The sequence below is a fragment of the Pseudopipra pipra genome, chromosome 3, assembly GCF_036250125.1.
Source record: "Pseudopipra pipra isolate bDixPip1 chromosome 3, bDixPip1.hap1, whole genome shotgun sequence".
NCBI lineage: Eukaryota > Metazoa > Chordata > Aves > Passeriformes > Pipridae > Pseudopipra > Pseudopipra pipra.
The window spans coordinates 31370607-31383189 of NC_087551.1; the positions used below are offsets into that span (position 1 = coordinate 31370607).

The 12583-nt window shown below is 45.8% G+C and overlaps 1 protein-coding gene across 2 annotated transcripts in view; it reads left to right on the forward strand.

Annotated features, from left to right (window-relative positions):
• The window catches only part of MDGA1 (MAM domain containing glycosylphosphatidylinositol anchor 1), a 153586-nt gene that overhangs the window by 36543 nt on the left and 104460 nt on the right, over nucleotides 1–12583 (forward strand). For both annotated transcript variants that reach the window (XM_064648480.1, XM_064648481.1), the window contains exon 2: nucleotides 10425–10564. In XM_064648480.1, the coding sequence (XP_064504550.1) occupies nucleotides 10425–10564 (140 nt within the window). The remainder of the gene's footprint in view (nucleotides 1–10424; nucleotides 10565–12583) is intronic.

A 12583-nucleotide genomic window follows, 5' to 3' on the forward strand; every position in this document is an offset into this window, starting at 1 on the left:
TGCTTGTCTGCCTGTTTGTGGTTGTTAATTATTGGTACTCGGAAGGGAAAGAGCTGGGGACTTTCTAGGACTCTGAACACCAAAGGCGCTGCAGGGATGTAAAAGATGCTGTCAAGATAAAACATTACTTGGCTTGATTTCTAGGGATGTCATTCAGCCCCTGTTGCCTCAGTTTTGCTGACAACTTGCTGGCATTTGCTTTCAGTGCTCTCACCCTTCCTTTGGGGTGGAGTTTGGCCTTTGCATTATGTGGCACTAAACTGGAATTAGCTATGGATTGATCCCTGGCTGTGCTTCAGGCTTCCTGCCCAACGATGGCAGAGCACAATAGCAGCATTTCCCCACCTAACAGGACTGCTTGGGGGATAAAAGCTTCAGTGTGTTGTGAGGACCTGCACTGGAACTCATTTGAGCACCAAGGCTTCTTTCCACTGAGGGGCTGGCTGTATTAGCAGCAGCCTCCCTGTACCATCAGCAGCACCCCTGCCTCTACTCCTTGATCTTGCTGGAAGCAGATATATACCCAGCAGAGGGGTACCAAGTCTCTGCCATCCCCTGGGTCCTTGACATCTCTGCCAGGTTTTCCAGTGAGTGATTGTGCCGTGGTTTGTGTCAGCTGGCGTTGCCTGTCCCCCACCAAATCACTTGGAGCTGAAAGCAGATCTCATGCAGCCACTGTGCTTTGATCCCCTGGGAGGTGACTTTCCTACAGGGGACCTGGGGTGCATATGGTTTGGGCACCGCTGTTCATAGCTTAGGACAGAGACTGCTGCCCACCACTTTTCAGTAGCAAAATTGGATTTTAGATAGTTGAATTAAGGGCAGCATTTGTGCTTTCAGCTCTTTCTAACTGTGGTGAGAACAAAACAGACTTTCAGTGAAATTTTATTTCGGTCTCTTTCTTGTGGCTCTTACCTGCTCTCATTCCCCCCTCTCTGCCCCTCCTCACCCTCTGTTTCACAATTGAAATAGCCTTTTGCTTTATGCAGAAGATGGGTATAACAGTAGGTAAACATGGCCATTTGTTGAATCTTTCCTCTCCTGTGTGGAGTGAATGTTTGCACTGCCATCATGGCATGATTGCCCTCACATTCCCAGCTTACTCTGAGCTGGCTGGCTGGGGCCCTGGAAGAAACAAAGCTGTGACAGGTGAGGATTTAACATTGATTCAGTGCCTGAGTGTTTACTTAGCTGTGCAGATGGGCTTTGTGGTCTGCACAGAGTTCTGTGCCTCTGCAGAAACTCTCCTGACAGTGGTGGAACTGCTTTGGTTACGTACACAGGGAGGTCTTCAGGAGAGCTGGGACACCAGCTAGTCAGTGCCTTGCTTTGCCAGCCCCATATCTGTGCACCCACTCTCCGGGGTTAGCAGCCCTGAGTATACGATGTCCCCTTCGGCTCTGCATGTAGAGAGAAGTCCTCTCTTACAGCAGCTTTTTTCTGCCAGTTGTTGTCCTGCCCATCAGCCTGCAGTTTCCACCTCGGCGTTGAAGATTTTGGGCCTCAGAGTTTAGCATTTTGAACAGCACCAGCTGGAGTTTTATAGAAATGCTCCTATTCTTACCCAGTTTCTGTTGGTGTGCTCTGATTGCATACTGGTTTGGTTTTCATTCTGCTTCTTCTCTATTGCTTTTAGTACACCGGAATTTGTTTCTCCCTGTGTTTCCAGGGTGGGTTTTATTTAGCAAGTGTATGTGACTTCGGTGGTTTCTCCACCAGCAAAGTCTGGAGCATTTTCTATGTGTCCCATCAGCTGGGGAATTCAGTTTGAAACCATGACCTCTGCTTTTCTTTACTTTTTATGATCCAGGAACCACAGCTGTCATCTGATTTCTTTTTCAGTTTTGATATGAAAGGGAGCCTGTAGTTATTCCTTGATTGGAGTTAGTGCACCTTCATTGCTAATCTAGTCAACAAATGATTAGTGAATTGACTTTTTTTCTCACTTTTGAAAGAAAGAAACGTCTGTGTTGTACTTTCCTTTTATCTCCTATGTTAGATGGTCTAGCCATGAAAAAAGAGCTGAGTTTCAAAGAACGGTGGTTTAAAGATCTGTGCACATGGACCTCTGTTGAAGAGTCACCAAAGTTGTTCAAAGTATAGAAGGGGAAAGAAACTAGAAAATGCAGTGCCAATGGTGGCTTTGGTAATGAGCTGATCTTGAATTCAGGGAAAAGAGGAGAGGTAAAACCCTTGTGACCATTCAAGCAAAGCCCATTTACCTGCAAAAGTTATTAGCAGCAGATCCTGGGGACATTGCCTGTTGGACTTTGCTGCCTGTGCTGCCAAGCTGCAGCATGGCTGTGAAAGGCAGTTCTCCTGGCTGAGTGGGGATATGCATCTTTGGTGGGTCCTTCATGCTATGATGAAGGAGCAAAAAAGGAGAGCAGAAGTGTGAGATGCATGAAGAGCAGCTGACTTGTGTCTCCACCTGAGCCAGCCTTGGCTCTCTGTTGAACTGTCTACTCAGAGGCTTCTGGTGATGGGCACAATGAAAGCTGAGAGCATGAGGGCTAATAAATCCCAGAGGGTCTGCAAGCTTTCTGGATGCCTGTAGCTGTTAATTCACCTTCAGACGGTGGTGGGTGCATGGAGCAGCTGGAGATTGGTTCAGGGGACTGGAGACATGGTGGGTGTTTATGTAAGGAGGCAAGGGATCAAAACCTACCAAGGAGCTTAGTGCTTGCCTGTCCTACTGAGGCTGTTCCTGCAGCACGTGGATGGGATAAATGACTGTCTGTGGTGTACATGCCCAGCTGAGTTCCCCTCTTTGTAGCCCTGTTTTCTCTGACTGGACTGTTTCATTTTTTTGTGTATTTTACCAGCTGACAAACAAGTTGGTCTGTCAGTGGTCTCCAGAATAGAGGATGATTTCTTGCCCTAGCTGCTTGCCTCATTTGTATTTCCCTCTAAAATGCTTAGGAGCTTTAAGTGGCAATCAGACAAGAAATGTGTTTTTGAGTGAGATGCTTTGACCACTCAGCTTGGCAGGATCACCTTGCCCAAGTGTGGCTCTGTCGCTCCTTGGGTTTTGCAGCAAGATTTAGAGATACAGCTCAGGCTCTGTAGCTGGCACAGTGGGAAGTGGCTTGGAAAAGATTACAAAGTCTCTTTGATGGCTACTAAAAGACAGGCATGCGTTTTTCATTTCCCAGCCAAAGTTGGAATCTTCCAGGACAGTATGGGTGAGGTACAGGCTCTGCTTGCCACCATATCTGGAACCCTAAAGATTTGGAGACAACCTACTTCATATTGGTGGCATTGAGTCATCAACAGAAATTCCGCTCAGGCATAAGAGTTAGGCAATAATGCAAGGTTTATGCCACCATGATGTTGTGTGTGTATAATATCCATCAGTTGATTCTTATCAAACAAAGTTGCCGATCGATTTTGCTCTGATGCTTGACACTCTGCAGTTAGGTGGACCTATGTGAGAATATTTTGAGAACATTAGGAAAGCTAGCGAGCCATTGCAGACAGTGGAGTTGGGAATTGGGGGGAGGAGGGATCAGTGATGATCTGGTGACTGATACTTTAGTAAAGCACATAATACTGCTTTAGTTATAAATTGAATAGTGGTCTCGGGAGCAGGTGTTGCGAGTCACTGTGAGGTGTACGTGCTGTTCATGACATCTCACATGATTTTGTTGCTGGCATTTTTCTAAAAGAAACAAAATTATAGAGATGCTTCAAGGAAGTGACATTGATTAAGCAAAAAGGTATTTTAAGACTGTGGAAATCACCTGGCTGAGCTTTGCAAAAGGAAACTGTTTCTGGAGATGTAATCAGCCAGAGATGTAAAGACAAAGTCTTGGTCTCTTCCAAGTAAAAAACAATCCCATGCTATTTTAGGTAGCCAAGTTTCATCCTCAGTGATTACTTTCCGCAACTCTGTCATTTCTCTGTGCACTTCCCACTGAAAAACCAATTTTTTTCTTCTTGCTCAAGAGTGCTATGAAGTGTTGTGGGGAGTTAGACATGGTTGCTTTGCATATCTTGGGAGTGGCTGTGTTTCTTTTATGAGTGGATTGATGTTTGTGTTTTAATCATAATCAGTGTGCAAATACCAAAGGAATCAGAGTCATTTTGCTACTGAAATATAATGTGTTCCTTGCTGCAAATTTAGGCCAGGAGTACAGTAAGAATAACTTTTTCTTTTTTTTGAGCATATGTGGTTTGGGCTGCAGTGAGAACACTGGTGCATGGGAGTCGAAGAGCATCCCTAGAGATCTGTCTTGTTTCGGGTTGTAACCCTTAGTGTCAGCATGCAGGGAGGGCTTCCTGAAGGGAAGGCTTGCTCTAGGACAGCCTCGTAGCAGCACAGAGCTGCCCAGGCAGCACACCACGTTGGAAAAGTCAACAGGAGGAGCTTGGGCAAGACAGTTCAAGGAGTGGGAGGAGACCCAGGACCATGGATGTGCTTTGATCCTCACCTATCCCTGGGGATTGTGAATTGCCTCCCTCTCTGCTAAGGTCTTGTGTTAAAAGTTGGAGCGTAATCAGGCTGAACTGTACTGAGCACTTTCTGCTGGGGAACTTCCCTAGTTCCCTGCAGGGACTGTGCTCCCTTTGCCATTGCACTGGGCAAAGAGACAGTGAGGGGTTGAGGTGAGGAGGAGGCCCCTAAGCAAGCACCAGGGAATGTGTTCTGAAAAGTGGTGATGACAGGGGTTCCCTGGGCAGGCATTACAAAGACATCCAATGCCTGAGCTCGATTACACCCACCCATTGTTATCTTCTCTTCTTCTGCTATTGTGCTGGTCTTAACTGCTGACTGATGGGTATGGGCAGTCTTTCTTCAGCCATTAATACAATATTGATCCACAACCCTGCTGACAGTGTTAATGGACACTGATTGTGTATTATTATTTCCATAATTGTCCTCAAGCTGGAGTGAATTCTCCTCTTCAAATGGTACATCGATATCATGCCCTGCATTGTGGGCTGGATCTGGCCTGGTTAATTTGTTTTGTCTAAAGTTTCAGCAAAGCCTGTGGTCTTCATCCACAGTGAAGCAATCAGTGAGACCAGCTGAATAGTGATGGAGCACACATCAAGGCAGTTGCCATCCGCTCACAGAGCAGTGTTTTGTTTGATGGTCAGGATGCTGCCCCTGCAGACCCTTCCCATCCTACTAGACTTTCCTAACTCCTGCTGAGTGTTGCTAGCATGCCTCTTCCCTTTACATGTGTGCTGGCTTCTCTTTGTGCTCTGCTAAGGGGACATGATCCCTTCCTCAAAGGTCTCTAAGTTTGTATGCCTCTGCTGTTTAAGCAGATCTGTGCATTGTATGAACAGATGGGATGAAACACTAACTAAAGCAGTGACTTCGAGGCCTGAGATGCCCCCTGGGTGTTTTGCCATGTATGGTCTGTAACTAATAGTGCTGCAGGGCAATTCCACCCATGGACACGCAGTTGCTGAGAGTAGCTGTTCCACAGGGAATGCCAGACGTAGATTTCCTTAATGAAATGCTTATTCAACCCCACTGTGGTTCATAAATACCCTGTGTGTTTTTCCCTTTTATGGGAACTCCCTTCAAGATACATCCCTTACATACCACTTTCTCACAATGGGAATGTTGAGGGAAGGAGACAGGCAGGTTCTTTAGGGGTTTAAGCAGCAGATTAGTGGCTGATGCTCCCCTCCTTCTTGCTCCAGTGTAACTAAGCAATGTGAGTCCAAGGAGCCTGTGAACAGAAATGGGGAAGGACTTTGGCTTCCTTGACTAGGGTATGTGCAGAAGAGACTGAATTATAACTACACCAGATACATGGAAGATCGTTGCTTGCCATGCTAAGTAGGGTGGTAGATTAAGCCTGAGGAAGAAAGAAAGCTCCAGGTGCAGCTTCCCTCTCCCCCTACCCTGCATGAGGGCAGTAGCAGAGGTGGGTGGATTCAGTGCCCCTGTGTGTGTAGCTGTGGGTATTAGCCCAGCAGCTTTGGAGATGAACGCTCTTCATCCTTGAGGCCATCAGCAGGATGTGTGCAGGTGGCAAGGGTAATGGTGGGATAGAGTCAAACAGTGATGGCTAATGTTAGCCTGCTGACAAGGCAGCAGTGAAGTGTGGTTGATGCTGTGCTGCAAGTGAGGAGAGTGGCTCTTGTGGGTGTTGATAGCAAAGTAGGCAGTGTCACCATCCTCTCTGAGAAGGAGCTCTCATCATTGCCATTGTAGCGATGGGATCTCAGGTTAAAGGAGATAAATGGTTAGACATGTGAACCACAGATGACTCAGTCCTCTCCAAAAGACCATTTTTCTCTCATTTTCTGCATTTTCATATTAGCAACCTCTAAGCACCAAGCATCTCATAAACTTTCCAGATTATGGTAATAATAACATTGTGCAGTACACTGCACTGGGAATAAAGTTATTTTATCCATTTCAATTTCCTTTTGTTTTAATGTGTAAATATATCAAGTGAAAGCATAGTAGAAAATCTCAGTGCAGAGGCCAAATGCATTGCAAGCCAGCCATTTTCTGAGGAAGGGCCTAATGCTGCATGTTCAGAGTCTGAATTTTTTCCCTTCTAAAACATCTGACAGTCAATATTTGGCTGTCCTAGTTTCTCTGGAGGACTTTGTATTGGGAGCCTTCCCTAACTTGATCTCTTACCTGGAACTGAAATAAAAGTAATGATGCATCTGTCTCTCAAAATTCTGGGAAAAATATGGTGGGAAACTATCTGTCCCCTTTTCCCCCATTGAGACCATCAGAGGTCTTCCTTGGATCTCTGCTTTGGGGTTTGATAGTCTGAGGAGAGGGATTCTGCCCCAGCAGGACTTAGCAAGGGAGGTTGTCTCTGTGCAAGAGTTGTTCTTCACAGAGCACTGCTGAGAATGGCTTAGACTGCTGCTTCAACTCCAGCACCTGGCCTCATGCTCCAGCCTTTCTTTTCATTCCTAGGGGCCTTCTGTGAAACTGATGCTCTGACAGGCATGGTCCTGCCATCCTGTTGTGCTGGCAATGTGCAAACTGTCTGCATGCTGAAATCCTCCAGGAGACTTGGGATGATGTCAAACAATAATGTATTCTTTCTGTTCAAGCACATTAGAAGTGCAATTAATCCTCACAGTCTCTCTGCCCATCTGTAATATGGCATGAGGTGACTTTCCCAGCCTTTGTGTGCTGTGGCAGCCTGAGCTTGGAACAGAGACCTTCCTGAGTGTCATCTCGTGATTTAATGCAGGCCCCAAAGAGCTGGATTGGTTCATTGCTTAGCCCCCACTCCTTTACTAATGTCAAGTTGTAACCAAACCAAAGGCAGAGTTCTCAGGCTTCTATGCCATCTACCTGAGTGCCTCTCTTTCCATGACAACCCTAGGCTTTCTGAGTTCCCTTTTGAGGGATTTGGGTTCATGTGGGGTTTAAGACATGGAAAAATGGTGGATGTTCTGCTGAGGACCTGGTGCTGTGATTGCCAGAGAGATGTTACAGCTTAAGCAGATGAGATTCACTTAAAGTGATGTGCCTTTCCGATGAATTTAGCTGAAAGGTATTAGTGATGAAGACACAAGCAAGTTCACACACCTATGAACAAAGCTGGATGTTCACACCCTTCCTTGTAAACTGAGTGTATCCAGCGAAATTTTGGGAGGACAAAATTATGACCCAGGGTTTATTCCCAGGGCTGTTGTTTTACTGTAGATTAATAATGATTCGTAGGGCCAAAAATGGTTTAGTTTAAATAATATTACTCTCAAACTCAGCCACCAGAAAAATACCAGAAGGTATTTTGGCACCAGAATAATTGCACAAAAGCCTGCTAATCCTGTACCGCTGGACCTAATGATTTTGCTGTGGAAATTCTCCATGCGGAAATGTCTTTGGAGAAGTGGTAGAAAAGGGTTACACATGAAAGGTGAAATAACACAAGTGGGATAGACAAAGGGAAAAGAATATACGACTTACCTTGTATACCATATGGGGTACAGCAGAGCAACATTTAACTGGGAGCTAGAGCTGCAGATAAATATTCTGATTCTCCATGGGGTGTCTGGAAATTAGTTTTTGCAGCAAGGTCATGTTTGCAAAGGGAGAATAGAGCCACCAGCTGGCAAATGCAGCCCAAAGACTACAAAGAGAGGTTGCAAGAGCTTTGCTGCTGCAGGGTGCCAGGACTCTACTGAAATGCAGGCAGCACAGTTTGGAGATGGGGGGGAATGTGGCATAGGATGCAAAGGGACCTAGTCTATCTTTTAATCCTAGAACAGGGATTCTTCAGCATTCCAGCCTGGGTATTAGCCCCGTAAGTGGTGCTCTGCAGTTTATGTGGGGTTAAAGGTGTGATGGCAGATCTGCAGAAGACTGATCTGAGGGCTGTAACAGCACAAGATACTGTCATTTGGATTAAAATGTATTAGTAAAGGTTATAAAGGCTTCTGAATTCCTCCTCTATGACTGTTGGCTTGACAAGCATTATTATAGTCTTTTCCTGATAAGTCACTAATTTACTTAATGTGTTTACATATCAGTATACATATTCATACATGCATGGGTATACAAACACACAGATGTGTGTAAGCACATATATAGGTTTCCACTTGCTCTTGGGTTCAACAAGACTCTTCTGCCACCCAGGCAGGGAAAGGTCAGTCACTCACCTGCTCAGTTTTATCAGCGAAGCCTCGACAGTTGGTTTCAGCATTTCATAGCGCTCGAGTGATGGCAGGCGTCTTGGGAGGCCTGCAGTGGGGGAAGACAGGAGACCCTGAGGGATTTGTACATGTTTGTGCCATCATATTATTCAAATACACATGTTGCTTCTGTTTGTCAACAGTTTGTACAGTAATAGTGATTTTAACAAAGTGTCAAAAAAGAGAGTAACTTGCTGTATGTGCAGTGCTGCTGCTTAGATGTTGGGTGGCTGTGACAGGCTGTGAAGCCCCAGCAGCAAGAGCAACTTGTTGTCCACTAGCCCTGTGTCCATTCTCATGTCACTGCCGCTTGGTTAGTGCACGGTAGTGATGCCAGTTTATAAACTGCCCTCAAAGGCAGATTTTCTCCACTGCCCAAGCCCAGCCTGCCTTAGGTCTGTACTGCTGGCAGATTAAACCAGTAAAAATCTGAGGGCTTCCCTTGCCCAGGTGATTGGTTTTAGAACACTTTGGTCATGTCAAAAGAATGAAAATAATTTTTTAAAAAAGGAGTCTTTGAAGTTCAACTAACTTTGAGGAAAAAGTGGGTGCTTGGTTCAGCCTTAATAGGTTGTGCAAAATTTGTTCATGTTTAAGAAGTCCTACTAAAGCTTGTTGCTTTGAAACCTTTGATCATCTCCTCAGTGGTTTGTTCATTTGTGTTATATTTCACAAATAGGAGCTCGAGATGTGACTCCAGAGTCTCCTGGAAGCATTCTAGCAAGTCAGGGAAGTATCCCAGGGAACTGTCACTGAGACACTGACTCAGAGACGTTTGTGAGTTTCTCTGTTCTTGAAATGCGACTGGAGTTTTCCCCTTGAACAAACGGAGGTGTCCTGTTGGGCTGCAAAGTCGCCTTCAATACATCTCAGCTGCTTCTGTGATCACACAAATGCTTTGGAGCAGGAAGCCAAAGGCTGTTTGCACAGGACTTCAGAGCTGAGGCTTTTTTCATTATAAAATCCTGTTCTCCTAGAGCTTGTCTATCCCTGCTGCTCATCAGGGCTGCAATGGGACAGAGGTGCTTTTTGGGGGTCATTGTGTTTTTTAACTTTGATTTGGGAACTTTCTTTCTATGTATTTTTCCACTGCGCTGGTCTTCAGTCATTTTCCTGGGAGTAACTGGTGTCTGTTTGGAGCCCTAGGTGTAGAGATCCCTAGAGATTATGAGTCCCCTGATCTTGCAGACGGTGTTCTCTCTTGCTCAAGGCTGAGATAGGCTGCTATTTAATATGGGAAAAACTTGTTTTTCCTGCAGTGTGTGTTATGCCTGTTCTAGGTATGTGTGCTAATCGCTGTACAGAGCTTCAAAGCTCTTTCTGATGCTGCTTGGTAGTTATGCCAGACCCCTGCAAGGTAAATCATAGTAATCAGGCTTATTTTTGACAGGCATAGAACAGCTGTGATTTGACCAAGTCCCTGAAATAGCTGCTTCTACGTACTCCTCTCTGGGAGAGATGAGAGTAGGATATTCTTAGTACTCAACCCATGCAGAAGGGCCCCCCAAAAATCTCCATATTCTGCTTTTCAATGCCTACAGCTGCTCATCACAAGACCAAAGGTTTTAAAATAAAGTTGATACCAGTTGCCCAGGAAATGGGAAAAATTGCTTAATTTTCTATTTCCTAAGACCTTTGTGTCTCATTTCCAGCACTGACTGGGCTCTTCCCCTCTGTGGCTTAAGAACTGGCTCTTCCACCCTGCTGTGGGAGCAGCTGCCCTGGGTAGTGGGCACAAGGAGATGGGATACTTCTCATTTCCCTCTTTACTTTTTTTCTCTCCACAGCTCCTGCTCAGGCCCAGATCATCCATGCTGGGCAAGCATGTGTGGTGAAGGAAGACAACATCAGTGAACGCGTTTACACAATTCGGGAGGGGGACACGCTGGTTCTGCAGTGTCTGGTCACAGGACACCCCCGGCCACAGGTAAATTTTCAATCTTAGCTGTCACCCATACTCCCCATGGCACTTGTTTGTAGTCTCCACATAGAGCAGAATTGTGGGCAGCAGGGTGCCCAGCTTTCTCCTACATATTGGAGTCAGATAGGGATGACCCATCATGCAAGCACTTGTTTGTTAAGCTATGAAGCATTTAAGGTTCCTTTTGCAGAAAACAGCCCACAAAGCTTTGCAGGAGCCTACAGAGACCTTCTAATGATCTTCAGTGAAGTCCCCCCAGAAACTCAAAGCCCAGACTGAATCCAATATACAATCCACCCTCAAATCTTTTACACTCTTACTACATAGTAGGAACAGTGTAGAGAATAGATAAGGCTACCCACATGTGCTGGCCGTAGGAATTGGTCCTTCATGGTCCATCAGTCTCTCACATGATGAGAGCCCAGGGGACCCTGCTTGGGAGAGGTTGTGAAGTTGTTTGTACTGCACTTCACTGACCGCTGTGCAGAGCCTACTTTTCATTGATTTATGGCCACCAAGAAGAGGTGGATTCATACTTGTGGCACTGGACATATCCATGCTGTTGTTAGACACAGTTCAGTGGAGAGGTATGAAGCTGAGCTTGGCTAACTTGCAGTCCTTCCCTGCGGTGTCTAAAGGCTTGTATAGCCTCAAGTCCCATGCAGCCACCTCTCCACCCTTCAGATACTCAAGCAGGACGGTTCAGTGTTAGGATGGATGAGTCCATAGAGCTACTGGACCAGAGCATGGGTCTGTAAGCTCTGGGATAGAGCATGGTAGGAGTGGCAGCTGGTGCATACTATGAGGATGGATGTGCCAGAATACACTCAAGGGAGACACATATGATTCGTGTGTCTTCTTGGCCCCCTTCCTCAATCCTGCCAAAAATATTTGTGCTGAGAAGCCGTATGTCTGCATGTACCAGTGATGCCTCTGTGGACTTGCTTGTGAGGAGCTACTTGGCAAAAAGATGATGACAAAGGCAAGGGAGCCAGCAGGATTTGAAATGGTTTATCCACCAAAAGCATATCCTGGAGACAATAAAAAGAAAATAATCTGAGCCAAGCCAGCAAAAATGACCAACCTAGGGTTGTGACTGTGATAAGCAAATGATACCTGTGTACATCGTAAATGAGGAAGATGTCAGGGCTGGACCTGCCTAAGGTTGTTGAATATGTGGGAAGGTCCTGTCAAATTGTAGGGATTTGAGCCTGAGTAGCTAGAGAGATTTCTGGAGCAAAGCCTGTTGCAGACAGCATTCTAGTGGGCAACATGATGGCTTGTCATTGCCTGGACACTCACAGGGTACATGAAAATGTGGAACCAGGCGTGACTGGGGAGACTGGAACTTGTGCATATAAAACATGACAGGCATCCTATCTCTGCCCTTCCTCCTCATGGATTGATTTCTTTCCAAGCTAAGCTCTTATGTTAACCTTTGTTTAATCTTCTCTTTCCCCTTCTATCAGCCAGTCATTAAAGCATGAAAATGTGGCCAAAATACTTAAATGAGATTGCAATTGAAAAGATTAAAGAGCTGGCTGAATTGTCCTTGCAAACAGGAGACTCGGAGAGTCTTGGAGCCCTCAGACAATTTCATAAGCCTACAAAGGCTGAATAAATCCATGGTCATTAGCTCTGAAAATCTGCTCAGTCTGGTGCTCTGGGAGTGAGACATAGACAGCCCTGCTCTTTCTAGAGCACCAGCATCAATCAGGTGATGGCAGTGAGCTTTAGGCGAAGTCTGGCCGAGTGGTCAAGATATTTGGTCCATTTTATCTATAGCCAACACTGAATGCAAGTCTGTCTTCTTTCTCCTGGCTGATCTTGCTGGATCTCAGTCCCAGAGTCTAGATGGGCACCAGTGCAGGAGGCTGGCAGTCACCAGCCTTTAGAAGGGAGGCTATAGATATAGGAAACCAATGGGCTGGGAAAAGCCATCTCTCTCTTTCATTGTCTGTACTGCACAAAACAAGGGGAAAGCTTGTACTGCCACTGTGAGAGCTGTACCTCATTCCAGACATA